Here is a 26,942-nt window from a genome sequence, read left to right as displayed (position 1 = left end):
TAGAAATGTCGTTTCATTTCCAAACAATGCTATAATTTCTCCTCAAGTCTCAGCTTCCATTCTGCATTTACGATCATATCACCTGACAAAGTGACTCTCACTCATAAGATGATGTGAATTTTTAAGGTCATATTCACCAGACTCAAGTCTCCAGAGGAAAATTATTAACAACTGATTGTCTTTTATGTAAGACTGTCTTTGTATTTTTTTTTTTAAAGATTTTATTTATTTGCCAGAAAGAGAGAGCACAGAGGAAATGACAGGCAGAGGGAGAGAAAGAAGCAGGCTCCCGCTGAGCAGAGAGCCCGATGTGGGACTCGATCCCAGGACCCTGAGACCATGACCTGAGCTGAAGGCAGAGGCTCAACCCTCTGAGCCACCCAGGTGCCCCTGTCTTTGTATTTTTTAATTAATAAGATTATAGTCCCTACAGTCAGCCAGATAAAAACTCTGATAAACTTCACATTCATAGAAATTCATAGATTTTTTTCCAGGAATTGGACCTCTCCAATTTCCATGATCTCTCCTGAACTTCACACATTTAGACATCAGAATATATCACTGAAGAAGATCTGTAGAACAAAAATGGCTCTGTTCCAATTTATTGTGGATATTTTATTAGCATGAATTTAAAAGGTTAAAATTCATAGCCAATAATTAGGAAAATATCACACAAAATTTCAAGTGTAATTTGTATTTCTCTATGAAAGGTAAAAATCACTGCTATGTAGATTATCTAGATGGTATTTTTTTAAAAGATTTTATTTATTTATTTGACAGAGAGATCACAAGTAGGCAGAGAGGCAGGCAGAGAGAGGAGGGGAAGTAGGCTCCCCACTGAGCAGAGACCCCATGTGGGGCTCCATCCCAGGACCCTGAGATCATGACTTGAGCTGAAGACAGAGGCTTAACCCACTGAGCCACCCAGGCACCCCTAGACAGTATTTCTTAAAGGTGGGATTTTTATTTTATGTAACTATACCATGTGCCCTGTGAAATGATATTAGGCCAAAGAGCATGACAATTGATTTTATGAAGGGGAATCAATAAAAGAAAAAGCAGGAGTTAGGAGATACTTTTTCTGGATTACAGTGTATAAGGCAGGGTAGGAAATGAATGATCAAATATCATTCAATAGATATAAGTGCAAAGAGATTAAATATCCTTAAGATATAAGTGTAAAGGGATTGATGTTGTGGTATGGACCACTTTTAATTTTCCCTGAGCTTCAGTCAATGTTAGAATACTGTTAAATCTAGGAATGGCTATAATTTGGAGAGGTAAATGATTTGCTCCATTTACAGAGTACATAACCAGAAATTTTGATGTAAATTTCAGGAAAATAAATTTGAAACAATTTTGGTGGTTGTCAAAAGAAAGAATTTGTTGTCAAAAGACGAATGTGTAGGGTTACATGGGGGGAAATGAAAAAAAAAAGTGGTGACCAAAAAGAGCATATTATTGCTACTTGTGGTTAGGTTTATTCTTCCCTTCCAATCTTGAATAGGAGCACATAGTTATTTATGAGGTGGAAGAATTGGTTTGTGCAGTGATAGAATTACATTAGGATGTGATTCATGCCACTGTCAAGAAAGATGTTCACGTCATATGATAACCATAACTATAGGTATGAAGTTAAAAAGTGGTTGAAGGATTCATTAAATATCAGAGATAAAAAAAATTAATAAATCACCTTGTCCAAACATTTGATTGTATAGTTATAGAAACTGACATCATTAAAAAAAAACTGACATCATTGTTTTTATAAGTAGCAAATGTTTATTAAATCATCATTTATGCACATAGCAGTAAAGGGTTGTACAGAAAGCAAGATTCAATCTGTCTCATATCTTGCTCTAGTGTACAAATCATTGTAGTATTGATAGGAGGGATGAATCAAGGGAAAGAGTCAAATATATTATCATCCATCCTCATAGTTTTAAGTTGGAACACTGATGTTGTGGTACAGACTGCTTTTAATTTCCTCTTGGCATCAGCTGATGTTAGTATACTACTGAGTCCAGGAGTGACTGCATTTTGGAGAGGTTAGTGACTTGCTTTATTCACATAGCACACAACAGAAGAGCTGGGTATAAAACTCCTACCTCTCCCTCCTGTATCAGTTCATTTTATTTTATATCATGCTGTTTTCCAGGATCAATAAATTATTAAAACTCTTTGTCTCCTATTAAGAAAATACTTAAAAAAAGAAAATACTTTATAATAGCTCAGGAATAGAAATATTAGTAGTGAGCAGAAATGCTATGGAGTAGTAACTTTAATCACATAGTAAATAAGCATGAATATGTTCAGATTCTTTTAAGTGTCTTCTGGCCAGAAGGGTTTTCTCTAGAGCAGCAATAACACATTTGATTTTTAATTGTTTCTTATTTCCCACATTCATATTAGGTAACATACCTTGGATTTCTATGTCTGCCACATTCTTTGTGTCTTCTTTATTCCGTGGCTATCATCTTAGTTAAGTTCTTACTGTGTATCACTTGGACCAGTACAATGGCCTCTTAATTTGTTTCTGTATAGCCATTATATGTCCAGACTTTGGAGTTCTTTTTTGATAAGCAGCTGCCATAAGAATCATCCTGTTACCCAATGCCTGTCACGCCATTCTCTTTTTCCAAGGCTTTCAACAGGTCCTTAGAATTTATTGCATTAAGGGCATACTCCTTTGGTTAGTATTCAAAGCTCACGCATTTTCCAAATCTATCTTCCATTATTCCTTTGGGATCTCTGCTCATTCTACATATGTCCAGTGTTCCCAGCCAAACTATCCTCTGAATAATCCCTCTCTCTATACATTTGTGCACACTGTTACCAGTGTTGAGAATGCCATCTGCCTTTAGATCTGCATGCCAAAATCTTAACCCATATACAATGCTAGTTCCCTTTTCAGTCCTTCTTGTTCTCCCCAATCAATAGTGATTTCTCTGTTGACATCAAAGTGTGTTGTACTTTTTTTTCATTTTGTAACTTTTACTTGCATTATTATGACTTTCATTTCTCTCCCTAGAAGTTTTTTAAAGAGGGACACATTTTTAACTCAAGTTTAATTGCTGTTGTATACCATCTAGCCTGTGATTTGCCAATGTTAGGCAATCAGTACATTTTTAATTTAAATTTAATGAAAATAATTAGAATGAATAAGTAAAACCAAATATGTATTTGCTAGGCCAAAGAAGAGAAGTTTATTAGAAAACAAGCATGCCACAAGACCCAAGATCTACAGTGGGAAGAAGGGAGTTGATACTGTTACAAAGACTTGAGAACAGTCCAAGTCTTAAGAGATGAGCCTGGATTTCCATTCATCCTCTGGTTGGCTTGGATTTTGATGGTTCAGGGAAGGAGGTTTGGTAGGTAGAGATGGGAGTATGGCTTTTTTTTTTTTTTTCAGAAGGTTGATTGCTTGTTCTAGATGGTCAGTACACTTCTTAGCAGCAGGGGGAGGTCCTACAGGTGGTGCGGCAGGGGGCAGGCTGGCAGCAGGGGGGGCGGCAGCAGGGCGCCTGCACAGAGATGGGCTGGCAGCAGGTGGAGGCCCAGCAGCAGGGGCGGCAGACCACTGCCGTGCAGGACGTGGGGCAGCAGCTGATGGGGCGGCAGCAGCCCTCCTGCAGGCCACAGGGGTCACAGCAGACGGGGCGGCGGCAGGGCTCACAGATGGGGCGTGTGCAGCGGCAGGTGCAGGTCACGGGGCGGCACACGGTGGTCTGGCAGGACACAGGGCGGCAGCAGCAGGGGTCGCGGCAGCAGCAGGGCTGGCAGCAGGGCTGGCAGCAACCTCCTCCACAGCCCGAGGAGGAGCAGGTGGAGCCGCAGCAAGAGCCGGACATGGTGATGTCTGGGGTTGGTTAGGGTTGGACTGGTGAGAGGATTTGGGTGTTGTCAGGTGTGAATGTCTCTGTCTTACTCTTGGCCCTTTATATACCCTGGCCAGCTGCTGATGACACCCCCCTCCATTTATCTTTTGGCCAATTAAGTAGAATTTTGTTTTGACTAATGATTGCATTGCTTGTGACATACTCACGATCTCATTAGAGAACTCTTGTTTTCCTAAATATGGATCTATTCATGCTGTTCATCATCAAAATCTAAACCCTCACAGTCATTTGAGATAATAACAGCTCTTCATATTTATGTTGGGTAGGTAGCACCTGATGAATGTTGGGGAAAATGGTCCTAAAGGAACTGCAAATTGTAAAGGAAACATATAGGGGTCTCTAGATCAGTGACTGGATCCTGACTTGACCCCCAGGAGATGCCCTGAGAAACTTGCATGTGAGTCAAACAGGTATTGGACATGTCCTTGGGTCTGGACTCCTTGGAAGTTTATTGACATATTACTTGATACAATAGAATGCATATACCTTGAATAAGACCGCAGTTCAGATAATTTGTATGGGAATGATAAAAGGTTACTTTTTTTTTTTTAAAGATTTTATTTATTATTTATTTGACAGAGAGAGATCACAAGTAGACAGAGAGGCAGGCAGGCAGAGAGAGAGAGAGGGAAGCAGGCTCCCTGTCGAGCAGAGAGCCCGATGCGGGACTCGATCCCAGGACCCTGAGATCATGACCTGAGCCGAAGGCAGTGGCTTAACCCACCAGCCACCCAGGCGCCCCAAAAGGTTACTTTTGTAAGTCAGTTAAGTTATTGAAATAAAATATCCATGGTTGCATTTCATTTTTTCCCCTTCTTTTCTCTAGGTCAAGTTTGAGCGACTGTGGTCCTTCTGGCCACAGAATGTTGATATTTATTTCTGAGATGTGACTTTTTTTTATATTTGCCTTTCTTATATCTATGATAGAGAATTATGTAACAAGAATTTTTTTCTTAATATCCTTGACATAGGCACTGTATGACTAAGTGGTAAGATGGAGGTTTTCAATCAGCATTGCAGACATAGATAATACATTGATCAGAGGAGGCTTGTAGGAGGCTGCACAGGTGTTCTGTGATGACACTGCTTCTTAGGGAAGTGTTGTTAGAGGCCCTTGGGGAGTTACATGGGGGAAGAAGTCTCATTACTTTTTAGCTTTTCCCCTTTTATTATTCACCAGACAGGATTTTTGGTCACTTTAGGATCATTCCCATCATTCAAAAGAATATGCCTCAAGCCCCAGGAGCTAAAGATCCCCCAGTGAAATTTTAAACATAATTCTAAAACTTTAGAAGGAATGTAAACTGACTGAACATATAGTCATAATTGGGGAAACATAAGAGGGATAAATGAAGTGTGGTCTCATCAATGAAGACCTTTGATTCTCTCACATTTCATGTTCTTTCTCTTGTCCATGGACACACTTGACTTTTTTCCAAAGCATCAACCAGGGCCAAGATAAAAACTCATGTATTCTACTCTTTCTTGTTCTTTTTCTTTTTCCCAGCTTTATTGAGATATAAGTGACATATAACATTTTGTAAGCTTAAAGTGTACATTGGGGTGATTTTGTGCATGTATATATTGAAAAATGCTTACCATGATATAATTAGTCAACACATCCTTCACTGTACCCTATATAATTATCATTTTGTTATTGATTTTTGTTTTTGTTATTGTTTTTATGGTTTTTGTTGTTATTGTTTTTATGATGGAAAGATTAAAGCTTAACTGTCACAGCAACTTTCAAATGTACAACATAGTATTGTGTTTTTTTTAAATTAAATTTTATTTTTTCAGTGTTCCAAGATTCATTGTTTATGCACCACACCCAGTGCTCCATGCATGTAATACATGCCCTCCTTAATATCCACCACCAGGCTCACCTATATGGGTTTGATTCAATATGGGTTTGATTTGAATTTCCCTGATGGCTAATGATGATGAACATTTTTTCATGGGTCTGCTAGCCATTTGTATGTCTTCTTTGGAGAAGTGTCTATTCATGTCTTCTGCCCATTTTTTGACATAATTATCTGTTTTTTGGATGTTGAGATTGAGGAGTTCTTTATAGATCTTGGATATCAGCCCTTTGTCTGTAGTGTCATTTGCGAATATCTTCTCCCATTCTGTGGATTGCCTCTTTGTTTTGTTGACTGTTTCCTTTGTTGTACAGAAGCTTTTGATCTTGACGAACTCCCAAAAGTTCATTTTCGCTTTTGTTTCCTTTGTCTTTGGAGACGTGTCTTGAAAGAAGTTGCTGTGGCCGATGTGGAAGAAGTTACTGCCTGTGTTCTCCTCTAGGATTTGTTAACTGTGGTCACTGTGCTGTCCATTATATCCTTGGTGTTCATCTTGTAACTGAAAGTCTGTATCATTTGACCAAAATCTCCCATTTCTCCTACTCCTCACCCCCTGACAACCACCTTTTCTCTATTCTCTGTTTCTATGAATTCGATGTTTTTGATTCCACATGTGAGGTCATACATTATTTGCCTTTCTCTGACTTACTGCACTTAGCATAGTGCCCTCAAAGTCCATCCATGTTGTTACAAACAGCAAGATTTCCTTCTTTTTTTTTTTTTAGGGTTCAGTAATACTTCATTATGTATGTATAAAACATAGTTATTCATGGGGCGCCTGGGTGGCTCAGTGGGTTAAAGCCTCTGCCTTTGGCTCAGGTCGTGATCCCAGGGTCCTGGAATCAAGCCCCACGTTGGGCTCTCTGCTCAGCAGGGAGTCTGCTTCACTCTCTCTCTGCCTGCCTCTCTGCCTACTTGTGATCACTGTCTGTCAAATAAATAAAATCTTTTAAAAAAACACAGTTATTCCAAGACTTGGAATATACACACACATCATATATATATATATTACTCATATATATATGCCGTGTGTGTGTGTATACATATATCTCATTTTCTATATGCATTCATCTATCATTTGACATTTAGATTGCTTCAGTGCCTTGGCTCTTATGAACAATGCTGTAATGAAATGGGAATACAGAACCTCTTTGAGGTCGTGATTTTGTCTCCTTCAGATATATACCCAGAAGTGGGATTGCCTAGGTCATATGTTAGTTCTGTTTTTAATTTTTTGAGGAGTCTCCATACCATTTTCCAGAGTAGTTTTACCAGTATGTATTCTCACCAACAGTACACCAAGGAAGGTTCCTTTTTCTCCACATCCTCACTAGCATTTGTTAAATCTTGTTATACTAGTGTTCTAACAGGTATGATGATATCTCATTGTGGTTTTGATTTGCATTTCCCTGATAATTACTGATGTTGGGCACCTTGTTGGCCTCTGTATGTCTTCTTTGGAAAAATATCTATTCAGGTCCTCTGTCCATTTTTCAATCAAATTGTTTTTTTTGTTTGTTTGTTTGTTTTGCTTTTTGTTTTTATTTGTTATTTGTAGTCCCGCTTACTGATTTTTTTGTTTTTGTTGCCTGTGCTTAGCTCTTTTCAATGCACATTGTCTCATCAGTTTTTCATATTGTTGGGGGTTTTCATGATCACATTTTATGTAAAGGGAGCCTTTCAAGGATACATAAAACCTTAAGTTAACAAGACTAATTTCTCTACTCTGAACACTTTTGATCCAAAATCATTCCAAAGAGATTTTTTCTTTCTCCTTTGTAAAGATCTACAGAAAGTCCGTGAGTCTCTCAGAAAGCAGTTCTAGTGTTAGTCTAAGATCCTCATCCCCAGCCCATATTCAAGCTTCATGTACAGGCAGAGAAAATATGGGTCCAATTTCAGAAATTTGTGCCACAGAACTCTGTGATTTGACATTGGTGGCAAGCCACAGAGCATTTTTTAATGCCGCTTATCCTAAAACTAGGTAACCTTCACTGAAAACTTGGCCACTTATTGGCTGTGTGTCCTTGGGCCATGAAGGTTAATGATAGGACACACCCAAGTTGTTGTGACAGTAAATAAGCTATTATTTGTCACTTGCTAAGAACAGTGCCTGGCACTTAGCAACTGTCTTGTGTTTATTAAGTGAATATATTTTTAAAAGTCATTTTCTTTGGGTGCCTTTATAACCTTTAACTTTTGAATTTAGAATAAAGGTGAGCATATTTGATATGGCAAATGGCCTGCTCTTTCAGTTAACACTATTCAGGTGGCGCCTGCACCACTCTATTCAGTTACCACTCTATTCTATACCACAGAATATACACTAAAAAAGATAATCTATTGGAGAGTCTCATTAATAATGAAGTAAACAAATGAAATAATAATGAAGTAAAATAAAAATGCCTGGAAGGGGGCGCCTGGGTGGCTCAGTGGGTTAAGCCGCTGCCTTCGGCTCAGGTCATGATCCCAGGTCCTGGGTTCGAGCCCCGCATCGGGCTTTCTGCTCAGCAGGGAGCCTGCTTCCTCCTCTCTCTCTGCCTGCCTCTCTGCCTGCTTGTGATTTCTCTCTGTCAAATAAATAAATAAAATCTTTAAAAAAAAAAAGCCTGGAAGGAAGATATAGAGTTCCGTATTTTTAACACCAGTTTCTCAAAGGGGAGTTAGGTTATTGTTGTAATACCTATAAGAAGAATATGTGTCAGAATTGTGGATAGTGGCCTGAACTGTACTGAGAACCCCACAGTCAATGCAACACAGAGTGAGCTCTTAGAAAAACTTCCATTAAAAAAAGCCTTAAAGCTGATTTAGACAGATTCCTGGTGGTGAAGGGCAACATATTTTGTATTACTAGTGCTAGGACTTTATTTAACACTATCATTTAATGTAACAGTATGATCAAATTTTAACATGGAAAATATTGTCTTATGTTCTTAATTCTCAATTGTCTATTCAAATGGACAAAAATAATTATACCTGTAATTTAAAACTGCTAACAATTAAAACAAACTTTAATTGGGATATATCAAATTACACACCTTATTTAAGCAGTTGAGATGATCCCAAAGAGTTAAAATGCAAATCAATGTTTAATAATTTGATCATTTTAAAGGTATCAGAAAGTCCATCATATATGCCATAGTGATATTCTCTTCTATGTATAATAAAATACTTCTTCTGAGTACAAATAGCTGCTAATTATCTGCTTTACATCCATTTAGACTCTGATAGGTAGGTTTTTAAAAGCAGAGCATAATCATGAGAAAGGTTCAAATATTTTTCCCAAAATAGATACAGGTTTTAGACAGTACATTCCATTAAAAGGAAAATATATGTTCATTTTAAAATTATGTAATTAAAAATTATAAAGAAGAAACTGAGTACTATTCCCAGTTACTCTTAGATTTTGTTGCATCATGTTTTAGGTAATTTTTAAGGCATAAACATACATAAACATGCAGAATACATTTTCCTTACAGAATAGTTGACTATGTTACAGCTTGTTTATTTCTGACTTAAAAATGACAAGATAATTGCACGTGTTTCCTAGTAAGTTTACAATCTTCAACTATTTTTAACTACTTGACATTTCTTCTATATTTATATTGCTTGCAGTATGTACTATTTGACTTTTTTTTCTTATTTATACTTCATCTCCCTAAATACATTGTAACTTCTTTGAAGCAAGAGCCCTCTTTATTCTTTCATATTCTCTCAGTGTGGTCAGCTCAGTGTCTTGTTCATAGTAGATATTTAACAATGTGTAGACTGACAGTGATTGATTAATTTGCTTGGAAAATGCCATTACTGCCCAGTTCCTGAGCATAAAGGTGAGCAGCCTTGAGAGCCGATGTTGATTCAATACCCACAAGACTTGACACCCTGAATAACACTCAAAATGACTACCAGATCTGTAACCCATAGAAAGGAATTACCCAAAACCACAGTTATTCTTGTCCATAAAGGACCAAAGAATTCCTCTGGGCAGAAGAACATGTCTCCTACCATACTGAGAGGAAGTGTTTGACTTTTAAGGGCTTAATGTCAGGGGGCATATGGTCTCCTGGATCTTTAATGAACATCAGTGATTATATTAGTAAGAAACTTACTTTATCTTTCATTACTCGTTGCTCTTCAGCTTCACAGATGTGTTTGACCAGATGTTGCCTGAGGTTCTTTCCACCTCTAACACACTGGGTTTTCTAAGCTTGCCAACAGGTATCAGATCAGTGACGGAACCCTCATCAGCTGAGATGCAGCCTCCTTACTGGGTATTGTTCAAGGACATTTCCCAGATGTTTGGCATGTCTGGATTGTGAGCACATCTGACTCTCTGTGTATGATGAAGATTTAGCTGTGCCCACCTTTCTCACGTGGTTATTGTGCCTTATAAATTCCACTTACAAGGATAATAAGGAAACTACCCAGACTTGGGTTATTTTAGAGAACAAGTTGAGAGGATTATTGTGCATCTTGCTTTGAATGTCTGTGGACAAAACAGAACCTACTGAAAGAAAGTATCACAAAGACCATGATTTCTATGCTGGAAATACTAAGTTTATTAGGAAACAGATGACATGATTGAGGAGTTAGACAGGGTTCTTGGGAGGACAGGGTACTCTTCATGAGTAAGTCAGACTGAAAAAGGGGTTCCAGTGCTTGCTCCAAGCTAGGGTGAAGAGATACAAAACAGACTTCTCAGAAAAGGCGTGCTGTTCTGTTATGAAGAGCAGGATGGATGGACCCCATCTTCTACTGGGGACCATCAGTAATTGATGCACTGCTCAGCAGCAAGGGGAGGTCCTGCAGGTGGTGCGGCAGGGGGCAGGCTGGCAGCAGGGGGGGCGGCAGCAGGGCGCCTGCACAGAGATGGGCTGGCAGCAGGTGGAGGCCCAGCAGCAGGGGCGGCAGACCACGGCCGTGCAGGACGTGGGGCAGCAGCTGATGGGGCGGCAGCAGCCCTCCTGCAGGCCACAGGGGTCACAGCAGACGGGGCGGCGGCAGGGCTCACAGATGGGGCGTGTGCAGCGGCAGGTGCAGGTCACGGGGCGGCACACAGTGGTCTGGCAGGACACAGGGCGGCAGCAGCAGGGGTCGCGGCAGCAGCAGGGCTGGCAGCAGGGCTGGCAGCAGGGCTGGCAGCAACCTCCTCCACAGCCCGAGGAGGAGCAGGTGGAGCCGCAGCAAGAGCCGGACATGGTGATGTCTGGGGTTGGTTAGGGTTGGACTGTTGAGAGGATTTGGGTGTTGTCAGGTGTGAATGTCTCTGTCCTGCTCTGGGCCCTTTATATACCCTGGTCAGCTGCTGATGACCCCCAGGACACATGATCATTTCCTTGTTTGTGTTTATTTTTTCTGAAATGACACTGATAGTTTAGCAAGTTCCCTAGACACTTTTTTTTTTTTAGGTGCTCAGGTATTCGTGAAAGACCATTTGCTTTCCTTATTTAATGGAGACCCATTATATTTTGCTATTTATGGTTCGAATATGAACTTAATGACCCTAACTTCAAAGTTTCCAATTATCTTCATAATTCAGAGATGTTTTACCAATTGATGTTTTGATGACACAGAGTAGCTGTCATGCTCTTACTAATAGTGGAAGTGAATTCCCCAAGTTGTGAGTGTCTGTTTCCGCTGCTAAGCTTCTTGGACAAAACAAGTTCAGGAAAATAATAAAGGACTATTTCAAAAGTCATGGTATCTCAGTAAAAGAAGTTTTACTGTGTACTTCTGGGAGCTACAGGAATCCATCTTATCATCTTGTCATCAGTGTAGTTTTTCCCCCCCAATTTTTTAATTTTGGTAAAATACATATATAACATATAACATATATTTTTTAAATGTACAGTTTAGTGATATGGTATATATTTATACTGCTGTGAACCATTAGCACTTCCATCTCTAGAGCTCTTAAAAAAAGATGTAATTAAATAATTAGTTAAAAATTAATTAATGAGAGGGTGGTGGGTGGGCAGGCAGAGGGAGAGAGAGAATTCTAAGCAGACTTCACACTGAGTGCAGAGGCTGAGGTGGGGCCTGATCCATGAGCCTGAGATCATGACCGAGCTGAAATCAAGAGTTAGATGCTCAACTGACTGAGCCATCCAGATGCCCTTGGAACTCTTTTCATCTTGCAGAACTAGAATTTTGTACCCATTAAACACTAACTCCCCACTGGGACATCTGGGTGGCTCAGTTAGTTAAGTAGCTACCTTCAGCTCAGGTCATGATCCCAGGGTCCTGGGATCAAGTCCCGTATTATGCTCCTTGCTTGGCTTGGAGCCTGCTTCTCCCTCTGCTGCTCCCCATGCATGCTCTCTCTCTCTTTCTCTCTGACAAATAAATAAATAAAATCTTTAAAAAAACCAAACCAAAACAAAAAACCCCACTAACTACACATTGAACCCCTCTCCCCAGCCCCTGGCAACCACCACTGTACCATTTTTTTTTTCTTAATTATTTCTTTCACCCCCGACATCCCACAGTATTGGCTCCAACACTAGGGTGTCATGAGTGTATGACTTTAGGCAAGTCACTTATCTGGTTCCTTATGTACAGAATGTACAATATAAACTCAGCCTCTGGTAATCCCTGTTCTATTCTCTGTTACTGTGACTTTGGCTTTTTTTTTTTTTAAATTGTTTTAGATATGTGCTCATTATTTTCCATAGTCGTAGCTTTCCAAACCATGGAAAATTGCATTTTTTAAATCTTCACAATAATGTATCATTGAATTCTAACAACTATATTCTAAATATTGTGCTAAAACAAATACATGTATTCTCACAATAATCCTATGAGATAGGTATTGTATTCCTCATTTTACACATAAGGAAGTAGAGAAGTGACTTGCCTAAGATCATACACCTACTAGGTTGGAGCCAGAGCTTACTGCAAAAACATCTGTGGGAACATTATTTGTAAGCTGAAGAATGGAATATGGTTATCATATTCCCTGCCATTAAGGAACATCTGTTCTATGTATGAATTTTTTTTTTTTTTTTATTTGACAGAGAGAAATCACAAGTAAGCAGAGAGGCAGGCAGAGAGAGAGGAGGAAGCAGGCTCCCCGCTGAGCAGAAAGCCCGATGTGGGGCTCGAACCCAGGACCTGGGATCATGACCTGAGCCGAAGGCAGCGGCTTAACCCACTGAGCCACCCAGGTGCCCCCTATGTATGAATTTTAACAGTGAATTTATCTTTAAAATAGTTGGTATTTATGAAATGGCTAATTTTTAGAGTTATCTGAAAGGATTCTGACGTCTTCCCCATATCCTCAGGAATTCAAAGAATTATCTCCCACATAGCTTTCTAAAAATCCCAAAGCAGGGGCACCTGGGTGGCTCAGTGGGTTAAACCTCTGCCTTCAGCTCAAGTCATAATCTCAGGGTCCTGGGATGGAGCCCTGCATCGAGCTCTCTGCTCAGTGGCGAGTCTGCTTCCCCCCTCTCTCTGCCTGCCTCTCTGCTTACTTGTGATCTCTCTTTCTCTGTCAAATAAATAAATAAAATCTTTAAAAAAATTCCAAAACATACCCTAAGGAGATAGCATCAAAGTTGGACCTAACGAAGTGGTTATGGGGCACTATGAACAAAGCCACTGTTGAGAAGGTATAATTTACTCTACCCTTTAAAGTTCTTCTAGCTGGACTAAGAACCAGATTGACATGTGACAGATTAAGAGGAGAAAATAAAATTTAATGGCATACTTATGGGGAATCCACACAGCCATGGAAATTCCAAAGACATTGAGGCAACATGATACTTACATGAGCTAAGGAGAGAGGTGGGGGTCTGAGGATACAAAGGGGAGAAAGACCATGAGCCAGAAGGTGAGAGGAGATGTTTGGAAAACAAATTTTGCCCTATTAGCAGATAAGTGTCTTATATAAAGAGAAATCTTGTTAATAGATTTCTTCCTGGTAGAGGCAGGTAGTTGCAGGGGAGGTAAAGAACATTTCCTGAATCTGCTGGGTTTTGATTGCTTTTAACTCAGGAAAATGTTTATGCCGAAGTGGCCCATTTTGGGGCAGCCTGCCCTTGGCCCCTACACCACCATCTAGATGAAGGTTGCAGTCTGCCATCCTAATAGAGCACCCAGGTAGTGATCCTGCCAAAAGTGGTCTCCAGGCCTGCTTTGTCATACCCTGTATCTTGTTCCCTTGTCTCCCCATGCACTGTGCTTGAGCATTCTCCTGCTCCCAGAGCCAGCTGTGATTCTCAGTCGTTTGGGACTGAGGAAAATCACTTCCCTCAGCCACTTTGTAGACTCTGCCTTTGGATTTGCTTGGTTCTGATCTTTTGCTTTACAACTGATCCTGTTCTAGGTCCGTGGTTGAAGGCTGTGGTGCAAGCCTCCTTTCTGATCATTCTGCTTGCATAGTTTCTTGCAGGCTTACCCAGATCCACACCAACCACTGTGGTTAACCATGGCATGGAGTTACTCTGAAAACAAGCACAGTTCAATAATGATGATAAGCTTGGGAGTACACAAAGAATTCTACATCTGAGAAAATAATGTAAGACAAGGAATTCTGTAGGAAGCCAACAAAGAAAATTCTGAGAGGGGAAAATTGTGTAGTTAGAGAATTTTTTAAATGGTGTCCAAGAATATGTAGAAAGGCTCACAAGTCCAGTTTCTATATACCAGTAGATAGACCCTTACTAAAGAGAAGACTCTGTTGTGCGTGCAAATGTTTTGACTGCAATGGACTTCTTGTTGAGAAGTTGTTTTTTTTTTTTTTACCATATTTCAAGAAAAATACTTCCTTCATGAGGTGGCTTATTTATTGTATTAGAAGAATGTACATGTCCATCATAAGGAGAGAATCAGTGAGGGATAGAGATGTTTTTCTCTCTTGCAACCCTGTAGAACTTATTCATTCCCTCCTTCAATAAATTCTGATTTTATCCTATGTGCCAAGTATGGCACATATCAGTGGGAATACAGCAATGAAGAAAGTCATTTAAGTTCCAGACCTTCATAAAGCTTTCCTGGCCTGCCTCATCTCTCTGGACAGGTAGATATGCCCAGTGTGGATTAATGTTTTACCACTTCAACTACTTGGGGATTGTTTTAATGGTAAAGTCATTTGGAGTTCTAAATGAATGATTCCAGCTGCATATCTCATTTTTCCAGCAGCAATGACTCCATTAGAATCAGAATTGGCCATAGTAGTGCCGGAGGGGAGCTGTAGGAAAGATGGGATAATGATTCTTCTAGCCTAGGCCTTCAGTGGTTCAGGATTCTCAGGTACCACTTATATTAATCACTGCACAGTTTTCTAAATCAGGCTATAAATGCAGCTCTAAATTAGTCTTCCTCCTACTTATCACATGTGTGGGGATGACTCATGGATCAAGTTCATGATCAGAGAAACATGTAGTCTCCATTTCCTCAGCATCACTACAAAACCTGTGGCTTGAGCTATAAAAGTACCTCACACAAGAGGTTCTACATTATTTAAACTGCTATTAAAATTACAGATCTTGTACCTGAATTGTTCCTAAAGCTAAAAAAAAAAAAAAAAAGTTCCCTGAAAAACCCTTCTTTCTTTGTTTTTTTTTTCTGATTATGTATACCATACCATAACCAAAAAATAAGCTTTTGAAAATTAATAAACAAAGAGAAACCCATTTGCTTCCCAGAGATAAAATTTTTATTATTTTACCATGCAAAACCCCATCATAAATATAATGATATCCTGGAAAAGTATCCCATCTTATAATAGTAGAGATGTGATGATGAGTCAGTGGGCTAGAGCTCCATTCAAGAGGAACTTTGATCTTTGTTCACTAATTTTTTCAAGCCAGGAATTCAAATGATGAAAGTTGGGATGTTTCTAAAGATTGTAGAAGAGGGGCAGGATTAACTGGGTAATTATGTGGGAAAACGGATAGACAGTTACTGTTGAGTTAGTTGTTGAAGAGCATGTAGGTTGCAAAGGAATCTCTCATTTGATCCCTTGGGTTGGGAAGAGTTTTTACATGTTTCTGAACACCTGGGAATGTTTCTCAGTGGGCTATTCAGCAGCAGGGGGAGGTCCTGCAGGTGGTGCGGCAGGGGGCAGGCTGGCAGCAGGGGGGGCGGCAGCAGGGCGCCTGCACAGAGATGGGCTGGCAGCAGGTGGAGGCCCAGCAGCAGGGGCGGCAGACCACGGCCGTGCAGGACGTGGGGCAGCAGCTGATGGGGCGGCAGCAGCCCTCCTGCAGGCCACAGGGGTCACAGCAGACGGGGCGGCGGCAGGGCTCACAGATGGGGCGTGTGCAGCGGCAGGTGCAGGTCACGGGGCGGCACACAGTGGTCTGGCAGGACACAGGGCGGCAGCAGCAGGGGTCGCGGCAGCAGCAGGGCTGGCAGCAGGGCTGGCAGCAACCTCCTCCACAGCCCGAGGAGGAGCAGGTGGAGCCGCAGCAGGAGCCGGACATGGTGATGTCTGGGGTTGGTTAGGGTTGGACTGGTGAGAGGATTTGGGTGTTGTCAGGTGTGAATGTCTCTGTCCTGCTCTTGGCCCTTTATATACCCTGGCCAGCTGCTGATGACCCCCAGGACACAGGTCATTTCCTGGAGTTGTGGTTGCCCGTTGACCTCTAGATTGGTGGATTCAATTGCTGAGGCAGCAATTCCAACATCATGGAAGGGTGCTTTCCTTTCTGCCTGTCTGCTTTCTTCCTCATTGAAATGAATACTTGGTAATTTATATCATCCAAAAAATTGCTCATGTAATAACCAATCCTTCCATACCATGTCACATGATCAGTTGACATGTCTTATGACAAGTTGACATGTCACATGACAAGATGAAAGTTTGTAGAACCCAGTGTTGCCACCATCCTACTTTCTTCTTGTTTGTATTATTCACCACCCATGACTAAGTATGAGACTGTAGGGTTCACGAGGTCACAGACCTGGTTTCTAATTGATATTGAGATGAAGTAAGAATTTCTGAAAGACCAGGATGACTCATGGAGGGAGACATGTACTGATTCTGCTATGGAAAGAATGGTCTAGTGCTTCTGGAAAATAGAATAGTGCTTCACCTTGTTTTTAAGGAAATAGTCACCAGAGCTACTGGAACGACTCTAGTTTGCCTATAAATCTGAGTCGCTACTGAGATTCTTTCTGTGTAAACAGCACTATGCTATTTGGGAGTGGAGAGGGAAAGGAATAAAAGGAAATTCTAAGTAGTTTCTCATCACACAGTGATTACAAATCTTAGGATGGCAAGACAAAGGCACATAAAGCAATGAAAGGAGAAGACTTTTCATGGGGCAACAAGGTCACACTAAGTGAGGACTTTATTTGTATTGTGCATTTTGAATGCCCCTCCCTGAGTATGGTCTTAGAGTTAAAATTGGAATTACTCTTTCTTTCTAGGAGTGACCATAAGAGCACTTGTATTGAGTTCTTCAAAACATATTGGAGATATTTGTAAAGGAGCCAATTATCTTTCTGTGGTAGATACTTGGGTCTCTGGGCTGAGGGTTTGATTGCTTATGAAGTGTGAAATTGGCTTCAGGAAAAATAAAGGGAGCCACATGTACTGATGACTGATAAAATAGCTTTGTCTTTTCAAACCATAAGAGACTCTTAATCTCACGAAACAAACTGAAGGCTGCTGGGGGTTTGGGGGAGAGGGATAGGGTGGCTGGGCATTGGGGAGGGTATGTGAAGTGGTGAGTGCTGTGAAATGTGTAAGCCTGATGATTTACAGACCTGTACCCCTGGGGCAAATAATACATTATAGGTTAATAAAAAATAAATTTTAAAAAGCTTTGTCTTTTTTAACCATAGTTAAGTAAAGTGAAAATGTAGAAAATAAATTTATAGTTGAAAGGGAGGTTAAGGATGATATCCTCGAAGGCTTGCTGATGACTCTCAGACCAAATTTGTCTCCACAAAGTGTTTCATTTGCTAGATCATGTTTTATACATTCATTGGCCTGCCATAGTCCTAGTCGTTGAAGGCCTTTGAGTTTGTGACCGATCATAGTCCTTCACAGTTCTTGAGGGGCCCGATATGTGAAATGATTTCTTTAAAGTCATGCAGATAAAAGAATGGCAAAGTGTTGACAACACTGTGATCTTCTGATGACTGTAAACAGTGATGAATGACCCCTAGGTTTTTTCCAGCTGAGTTATTTCAGACTAGTGAACAGGTAGCCATAGTTACCAAAACTTCTGTCCCATCTAGTGAAGTAAAGTGGGAACTTGTTGATTTATGATTTAGAGTATTGTTATTTTGGCCTAGAATATATACAGCAATTCAAATGGTAGGAATAAGAAGATGTCTGTAAACTCACTGCATTTGTTAATTAACAGAAAGGACAGAACACTAAGAAATTCTGTGTCCTGAAATCACAGACTCTCAGAAACTTTGCAGTTTTAAGCCACATCATTAAGAATGGAAGGTCTCACTATTTCTGGGACAGGATCTTAGTCACCTTAACACAGAGAAGCAGCCTCAATATCCAACTCAAAGGCAGAGTTTCAGATAAGAGGTTTTCAGGTACAATATTCCTCATTTATCTTAACTATGTAGTTTTCAGGGAAAGAGGACCTAAGTCCTGTCACAACCCAGTCCTGATGTTAATACTTTTGCTCAAACCTCTGTTTTGCTTTGAGCCCATTAAAATACCATTTCATATAATTTTATGTAAACTCTACTGTTCTTCAAAAATCCTATTTAAAAAAAAAAGCTTTTCCTTTGTTGGGTGGGATGCTCCTGGTCCCCTGTGTTGCGTAGTTTCTTTTGCTGTAGCACATAAATAAGCCTAAGCTTGTTGGACAAGAGATTGTCCCTAATCTTTACCACGTGAGCTTTTTTAGTCTTATTATTTGAACTTCAGATGTTCTGCAAGAGCATAATCACCAGAGTGGGAACAAGTAAATGTTAACTATGGTGGTGATAAATTGTGAGATTTTGTGGTTGGATTGAAAAAGTATGCAGTGTTGGTGACTTTTTCTGATGGTGAACCATGCCTCCTCTTCCATAGTTTCATGAGTTGTGATTTGTTAGGAACTGGCCACTGGATGTTAGGAAGGTTTTTAAATTCAGAAAACAGAATATTCATTCCCTGTTCTCCAAAATGATCTTTGAAATACCATCCAATCATAAGAGTCAGAGATGGAGATGGGAAAGAGTGAGGGAGAAAGGGCAGGAGGAGGATAGGGAAGACAAAGAGGGATTCAGATGCTTTCTCCCTCACCTAGCAGTTGTGTGGCTTAGAGCTGATACCCGTCTCTCCGCCAGCACATTTCCTCAGTTGTAGAAGGGGAAAGGTCATCTGTCCCTAATGTTCTTCATAGGCCAGGTTTATCATGAAATCTGTACAACATGAAAGACAAAAGAAATGGATATCATTCATTGAAAAGAAAATGTTTTAGATGGAAAAATTCTAGATGATCAGGGGGGTGGGTGGGATTTTTTCCTGAAATTTAACAAATAAATATCTTTCCTGCCTAGGGGCACCTGGGTGGGTCAGTCATGTGTCTGAGTCTTGATCTCAAGATCGTGAGTTCAAGCCCTGTGTTGGACTCCATGCTGGGTATGGAGCGTACTTTAAAAAAAAAAAAAATGTTTTCTGCCTAATAAATACCATTTGCCCAAAGCCAGGGAAGACTAATCCAAGTAATCTTTTAGAGTTTCTTACAGTCTGAGTTGTTTAATTCCTTTGGGCGCTTCAGGGTGAAAGGAAAATTCCATCAGATGCATGTATTCTCCCCAGCTCTCCTTGCTTCTGATGCTAAACACTTATTCATAAAGCTTGTAATCTAGGGGCTCTTTCCTGTGGATTAGCCAATCCACTTTTATAGAGCATTTTCATTCTGAGATGACCTCAATCTGATGATAAATTTTTTTTTGCCCTCTTTTCTTATACTTAGGAAATCTTAGGAATATGTTTTGTTGTATTAGGAAATCCGTTTCTGCCAGTGGATGTGGACTGTCTTGAAAAAACAAAAGGCTTCCCCTCAATCTTCTCCCACTCTCAGTGACATAATATGTAATAAATAGCACATCTTTTGAGCCCATTTGATACAGTGATATTCAGATGTGCAACAAGGAATATCAGTGGATGGTACTTGGTGAATACTGTGTGCCAAGCACTTTACATGCATAAGGTCATTTAACTTTCCCAGCAACCTACAATGGTAAGGATTAACCTTACCATTTGGCAGAAGAGGAAACCTGAGGGTCAGAGAAGTTAAGTTATACTGATGCTGAAGATTCTGCTTTAAGTAGAATATCTGCCTTTTAGAATTCTTGTCATGAAGACCATTACCTTCTCATTTTGTTTGATTCAACAAATAGAAATCAAGTACCAACCATATTCTAAACATTGAGCTCCAAACTGAAAGCAAGAATAAATAAATTGTGGTCCCTTCTTTGGAAACAGAGAAATGGATGATCTCAATATGATGCTATATGGGGAGGGAAGTAAGCATAGGATGCTATTGGCATGTTAGGGGCACCTAACCCAACCTCTCTGTGTGTATGCACATGTGTGTGGGTGTGTTTCTGTGATGGAGGGGTTAGGGCAGGGCTGTTACAAAAGGCTGAGCTGAATCTTTGAAATGGCTCAGTGTTAGGTAGGTGAAGAAAGTGGAGGGCTGGGGTAGGTGGAAAAAAAATATTCCAGATAAATAAAAGAATATGACAAAAGCAAAGACCTACGGAACTACATGGTATGTGCCACTTACTGTGAGTTTAGTGTTACTTGCAGTGAAACTTGGTGGGGGGTGTTGAGACATGAACCTGGACATGTGGGCAGTGGACAGACCCTGGAAGACCCTGTGTGCACAGATTTCCCATCCACGTAAGCAGTCTGAGGACTAGCCCAGCCATCCCGTACCACCTTCCGAGATTCATACCAGGATTCCTAGCACCTTTCCCTTTCCTCTCCTGTCTTCCTCACCTTCTCTGTCTTGTCTTCCTTCTTCCTATTCCTTGTCTGATCATCTACATACACTAATAAACATTGGACTACTGAATGAATCAGAGAGCAGGGAGGTTTACAAGAAAACTTAGTTTATTGAAAACAAGCAGCACCTTACAAAAGATGGCGGGGAGGGTTTGAGCAGTCCTCAGAGTTCAGGATGGGTTTGCAAAGTCTACTCTGAGGGGTTTTGAAGAGAGATTTACCACCCATAGTGTCTTCTGCTGTTGTGGACATCTGCTTGTATATCCAAATGGTAGGATGTAAAAATGACTATTGTCACCTTATGAAAAATACCTGTTTTTCTTTCTACTTTCTTAAAATGCAGAATAGGTGCTTAGGCTCCAGTGTGTTGCTCTATGCGGATAGTGGGAATCTCAGCAGCAGGGGGAGGTCCTGCAGGTGGTGCGGCAGGGGGCAGGCTGGCAGCAGGGGGGGCGGCAGCAGGGCACCTGCACAGAGATGGGCTGGCAGCAGGTGGAGGCCCAGCAGCAGGGGCGGCAGACCACGGCCGTGCAGGACGTGGGGCAGCAGCTGATGGGGCGGCAGCAGCCCTCCTGCAGGCCACAGGGGTCACAGCAGACGGGGCGGTGGCAGGGCTCACAGATGGGGCGTGTGCAGCGGCAGGTGCAGGTCACGGGGCGGCACACGGTGGTCTGGCAGGACACGGGGCGGCAGCAGCAGGGGTCGCGGCAGCAGCAGGGCTGGCAGCAGGGCTGGCAGCAGCCTCCCCCACAGCCTGAGGAGGAGCAGCAGGAGCCACAGCAGGAGCCAGACATGGTAATGTCTGGGGTTGTTTAGGGTTGGACTGGTGAGAGGATTTGGGTGTTGTCAGGTGTGAATGTCTCTGTCCTGCTCTGGGCCCTTTTTATACCCTGGCCTGCTGCTGCTGACCTCCAGGACACATGATCATTTCTTAATCATCTGGCCAGTTAAGTAAGGATTTAGCATTGAGTAAATCATGTTTTTTGAATCTTCACCTTATACACACCTATGCACACAACCACAAACATTCCTTTGTTTTCCATATTGTTTATTCTTACCAAATGTAGGTATTGGAATCAATTCTGATGAATTTTCCTTTGAAATATTCCTAACTCATGGAAGAGAAAAGAGTGTGTTTCTAAACTAGAATAGTATCTACTCACTCTTCCCTTTAGCCGGCATTTTATTGCTGGACTTCAAAGACTCACATAATTACCACCCAAACAGTGACTTGCCGTATTTACACCTATGGTCCTAACAGTAACAGGTTAAATAGCAACACTCTTGTGCAGGCCGGTAGACATCTGCTTCCTGGATGTCTCCTTTCATGACTCACCGAGGGGCAGGTTTGTGGTTTTCAGATGAGGAGGGACCACATTGTATCCTGCACCCCTGCCACCCTGGTTTAGTCACTCTTCCCTCGTAGGGCCTGGGCTGTTCTGCCCTGGCTGTTGTCTCCCCCATTCACGTGTAATGCCCTCTCCTCCTTCCAGACCAAACTCTACCTTGACTGTAAAATTTTCATCAAGGATCTGTTGCAGTTTTTATCTTTGTAATTTATTCAGGATTAATTGTTATATGTGTAGATTCTGGGAAGGGACTGTAGAGAACATATAGACCTATCCCCTCATCTTAAAGGAGAGGTCATGTGGGTTCACCATAGTCACTCAGTGGGGTCTAGGTCTCCTCACTCCTCAGTAAGCAGCCTCTACTATGAGTTTTATGTTTATCAGGTTCAGTAGACCATAGTCTTCAGACAGGAGAGAGAACATCTCAAGTATTCCCCCATTTTTTTATCTCAAGTCTTAAGTAAGCATTATTAAAAGTGATGCTGGAAAAAAGTTAGGAAAAAGTGTCTTGTTCCAATGAGAGATAATCCAAAAGGGCCCTAGGACTTGTTTGCAGGGTCAGATGTGCACCAGTGCAGAGGTTTCTCTCTGAGGAGGGATCAACAGAGCTTGGCTTACTGGTGGGTGGAGGTGTGGGGGGTTGCCTGTTCTGAGATGTTCTAAGTGTAGATTGGTTCCCTTTGGTAACACATTGTGGCACTGTGAGATAAGCACTTGTCTAATTCCTTTTATTGTTTTTTTAATTTATCCTTCACCCCATTTCTACCCTTTGTGATGAGTTCCATAAATTTGCCTCTTACTTGTGAAGTAGAGATGTACTTTTCCTTTGGATTTGAGGTGAAAAAAAAAAAGCATCCTGTTCCATCAACTCCACTTACTTTCTGTGAGCACTAAATGACAGAAAGGGCCAGGAGCTTGCAAACCACCAATCAGATGTCCTAAAATTAGTACCTTGAGCTTTTTAAAGGGAGAGGCTTCTTACTGTTTTCATGGGGGGATTAGTTTTGTTTTGGCTTCAGTGATATCATGGAAGATATCATAGTTTTGAATTATATTAAATTCTCTAAATCTCTTCATTCCAAGATTCTCTCTTGGCTCCTTTACAGTATTTGATGATTTTTTCATGTGCGGGTGCAGACTAAGTAATTCTCTGAGATAATGTGGCTGGAATTACATGCAAGCTAGTTTCTTGTTGCCACCATGGTTGAGTTAGTCAGCTGTAATGCATAACAAGCAACCACAAACTCTCAGAATATACAATAACAAGTATTTATTTCTTGGTCATATGTCTGCAGGTCAGTTGTGTTTTGTCTGATTAAGGCTGGTCTTGGCTTCTGGCAGTGGGTTGGATGTGGGGCATAAACAATGAATTCTGGAACAATGAAAAGAAATTTAAAAATAAAAATTTAAAAAAAATTGTTATTTATCTGATATTAAAATTTGATGAGGTGTCCTGTATTTTAATTGGAAACCCTGGTTCTGATGGCATAAGCACATGGAAGCAATGCAGTCCTGCATATTTTAAGTCTTTGCATGGATCATGTCCTCTAACATCTCATTGGCCAAACAAGTCACATAGTGGAGTTCAAGTCACAGGGTGGGAGAGTGGGAGAAGAGGATACTTCTCCCAAAGGGGTAGGAAGGGGAAGAGAGCAAACATTAACGAAGAATAATCTAATCTGTCAGAACAGCAAATCAATTAATTTGGGAATCTTTGTTGTAAAGCTTGGATAAAGGCTTTTAGAAAGTCAAATTAGACGTTCACTGCATTTCCATTCATTTGAGTAACTTTTATTTCTCTTCCTCCTTCTCTTCCTGGTCAACCAGGAAATGTCATTGACATAAAAAGGGACTTCCTGATCTACGTATTTAAAGCAATCCCTATCAAAATACCAGTAACATTTTTTACAAATCTAGAACAAACAATCCCAAAATTTGTATGGAACCACAAAGGACCCCAAATAGCCAAAGCAATCTTGAAAAAGAAAAGCAAAGCTAGAGACATCAAAATTTCAGATTCAAGTTATATTGCAAACCTGTAGTAATCAAAACACTATGGTACTGGCACAAAATAGACACATAGGTCGATGGAACAGACTAGGAAATCCAGAAATGAGCCCACAACTGTATGGTCAATTAATATTCAACAAAGCAGGAAAGAATATTCAATGCAAGAAAGACAGTTTCTTCAACAAATGGTGTTGGGAAAATTGGAGAGCAACATGCAGAAGAAAGAAACACTATACACAAAAATAAATTCAAAATGAGTGTGAACCTAAACCCATAAAAAATCTTAGAGGACAGCAGAGGCAGGAATGTCTTTGACATTTGCCATAGCAAATTTTTTCTAGATAGGTCTCCTGAGGCAAGGGCAATAAAGCAAAAATAATCTATCAGGACTACATCATAATAAAAAGTGTCTGGATAGCCAAGGAAACAATGGACAAAACTAAAAGGCAGCCTGTGAGGTGGGAGAAGGAATATTTCTGATAGGGGAAAAATCCCTCTACTTTCCTTTTCAGCATATCTTTGGCTAATCTTGGACCTTTTCTTTTCTATATGCATTTAGAAACAGTTATACTCTGTTTAAAAACCTCATTGGAACTTTGATCAGAATAGCATTAAATTTATTGATTCAACTAGGAAGAATTGACATATTTGTGATATTAAATCTTCCCAGTAATAAACCTGATATTAACTCTTCATTTACATATAGATTTCCAAAGAATATTTCAAACTTTTCTTCATAAACATTGCACAGTTATTTTAGGCTTATTTTGAGGCTTTTTATAATATTTGTAGCTATTTTTAATGAAATCTTCCTTCCTATTAAATTAGAATTACTAATTGACTCTTGCAAGTTATAAAAATGTTATTGGGTATTTTTTTTTTTTTTGGTCAGTACTCTACTGATTTCTCTGAACTCTTTTTAGCACAAGTTTGTGGGTTTTCTTGAATTTCCTATGTTGACAACAGTATTGTCTACAAATACCAACTTTTTTTTTTTTTTTTTTTGGTAACACTTTTTTCTAATCGGATTGCATTGGCTAGGATCTCAAATACAACAATGAATGATAGGGAGTGATATGAGTTATCCTTGTCTTATTCTAAACTTTAGTAGAATACTTTTCATTTGTTAGTTATTATGTTTGCTATGAAGTTTTAATAAATAGCATTCATTAGGATAAAAATGTCCTCTTTTAGCCCTATTTTGCTTAGAGTATTTTAAATAGTAAATGACTATTGTGATGGCCAATTTTATGTGTCAACTTAGCTGGGCCATAGGATGCCCAGACATTTGGACAAACATTATTATGGGTATGTCTGTGAAAGTGTTTCTTGGTAAGATTAATATTCAAACCATTAGACTGAATAAAGCAGATTGCCCTCTCCAATGTGAGTAGACCTCATCCAATCAACTTAAGGTCTGAATAGAAAAAAAAGGCTGACGTCTCCCCACTTTGATTAAAAAGGAGCTCCTCCTGTCTCACTCCCTTGACATCAGTCTTTTCCTGAAACATTGGTTCTTCTTGGGTCTTGAGCCTGCTGGCTTTTGAATTGGAATTATACCATCAGCTCTTCTGGGTCTCCAGCTTATTGAATGCAGATCTTGGGACTTCTCAAATTCTGTGATCACATAAGCCAATTCCTTAAAATAAACCCCTATATCTATATCTACCTATATATATATAGAGAGAGAAAGAGATTTATTTTATATCTATCTATATAGGGAGAGTGGGTATATGTGTGTGTGTGTTGGTTTATGTATATGAACGTGTGTCTATATCTATTTATCTATCTCCTATTGGTTCTGTTTCTCTGGAGAACCCTGAATAATACATTTATATATTATTGAATATAATATATATATATATTAAAGATTTTATTTATTCAACATATATTCTTTTTTTTTCATTTTTTTTTTAAATTTTATTTTTTATAAACATATATTTTTATCCCCAGGGGTACAGGTCTGCGAATCGCCAGGTTTACACACTTCACAGCACTCACCATAGCACATACCCTCCCCAATATCCATAACCCCACCCCCTCTCCAACCCCCCTCCCCCCATCAACCCTCAGTTTGTTTTGTGAGATTAAGAGTCACTTATGGTTTGTCTCCCTCCCAATCCCATCTTGTTTCATTTATTCTTCTCCTACCCCCTTAACCCCCCATGTTGCATCTCCTCTCCCTCATATCAGGGAGATCATATGATAGTTGTCTTTCTCCGATTGACTTATTTCGCTAAGCATGATACCCTCTAGTTCCATCCACGTCATCACAAATGGCAAGATTTCATTTCTTTTGATGGCTGCATAGTATTCCATTATGTATATATACCACATCTGATTTATCCATTCATCTGTTGATGGATATCTAGGTTCTTTCCATAGTTTGGCTATTGTAGACATTGCTGCTATAAACATTCGGGTGCACGTGCCCCTTCGGATCACTACGTTTGTATCTTTAGGGTAAATACCCAGCAGTGCAATTGCAGGGTCATAGGGTAGTTCTATTTTCAACATTTTGAGGAACCTCCATGCTGTTTTCCAGAGTGGTTGCACCAGCTTGCATTCCCACCAACAGTGTAGGAGGGTTCCCCTTTCTCCGCATCCTCGCCAGCATCTGTCATTTCCTGACTTGTTAATTTTAGCCATTCTGACTGGTGTGAGGTGATATCTCATGGTGGTTTTGATTTGTATTTCCCTGATGCCGAGTGATATGGAGCACTTTTTCATGTGTCTGTTGGCCATCTGGATGTCTTCTTTGCAGAAATGTCTGTTCATGTCCTCTGCCCATTTCTTGATTGGATTATTTGTTCTTTGGGTGTTGAGTTTGCTAAGTTCTTTATAGATTTTGGACACTAGCCCTTTATCTGATATGTCATTTGCAAATATCTTCTCCCATTCT

The 26,942-nt window shown here is 40.3% G+C and overlaps 4 protein-coding genes across 4 annotated transcripts; all 4 read right to left on the bottom strand.

Moving 5' to 3' along the window:
* Positions 1-3,192: 3,192 nt before the first annotated feature.
* LOC125087922 (keratin-associated protein 2-3) lies at positions 3,193-3,859 on the bottom strand. Its single transcript, XM_047708722.1, has one exon. It carries the CDS (start codon positions 3,846-3,848, stop codon positions 3,447-3,449), a length of 402 nt encoding a protein of 133 aa, XP_047564678.1. The 5' UTR covers positions 3,849-3,859; the 3' UTR covers positions 3,193-3,446.
* A 6,451-nt stretch (positions 3,860-10,310) lies between these two features.
* LOC125087951 (keratin-associated protein 2-3-like) lies at positions 10,311-10,956 on the bottom strand. Its single transcript, XM_047708801.1, has one exon. It carries the CDS (start codon positions 10,954-10,956, stop codon positions 10,543-10,545), a length of 414 nt encoding a protein of 137 aa, XP_047564757.1. The 3' UTR covers positions 10,311-10,542.
* Positions 10,957-15,411: 4,455 nt separating this feature from the next.
* LOC125087952 (keratin-associated protein 2-3) lies at positions 15,412-16,238 on the bottom strand. The gene has a single exon (XM_047708802.1). The coding sequence runs from the start codon at positions 16,186-16,188 to the stop codon at positions 15,787-15,789; it is 402 nt and encodes a 133-aa protein (XP_047564758.1). The 5' UTR covers positions 16,189-16,238; the 3' UTR covers positions 15,412-15,786.
* A 4,592-nt stretch (positions 16,239-20,830) lies between these two features.
* Positions 20,831-21,533, bottom strand: LOC125087953 (keratin-associated protein 2-3-like). The gene has a single exon (XM_047708803.1). The coding sequence runs from the start codon at positions 21,473-21,475 to the stop codon at positions 21,074-21,076; it is 402 nt and encodes a 133-aa protein (XP_047564759.1). The 5' UTR covers positions 21,476-21,533; the 3' UTR covers positions 20,831-21,073.
* Positions 21,534-26,942: the final 5,409 nt, after the last annotated feature.

Source organism: Lutra lutra, chromosome 16, assembly GCF_902655055.1.
Source record: "Lutra lutra chromosome 16, mLutLut1.2, whole genome shotgun sequence".
NCBI classification, from domain to species: domain Eukaryota; kingdom Metazoa; phylum Chordata; class Mammalia; order Carnivora; family Mustelidae; genus Lutra; species Lutra lutra.
The sequence above is the reverse complement of the archived record's forward strand: the minus strand, read 5'-3'. Positions and strand labels throughout refer to the sequence as shown.

Bases quoted from the DNA above. Each gene is read 5' to 3' on its own strand.
- LOC125087922 (XM_047708722.1), bottom strand. From the start codon at position 3,848: ATGTCCGGCTCTTGCTGCGGCTCCACCTGCTCCTCCTCGGGCTGTGGA.
- LOC125087951 (XM_047708801.1), bottom strand. From the start codon at position 10,956: ATGTCCGGCTCTTGCTGCGGCTCCACCTGCTCCTCCTCGGGCTGTGGA.
- LOC125087952 (XM_047708802.1), bottom strand. From the start codon at position 16,188: ATGTCCGGCTCCTGCTGCGGCTCCACCTGCTCCTCCTCGGGCTGTGGA.
- LOC125087953 (XM_047708803.1), bottom strand. From the start codon at position 21,475: ATGTCTGGCTCCTGCTGTGGCTCCTGCTGCTCCTCCTCAGGCTGTGGG.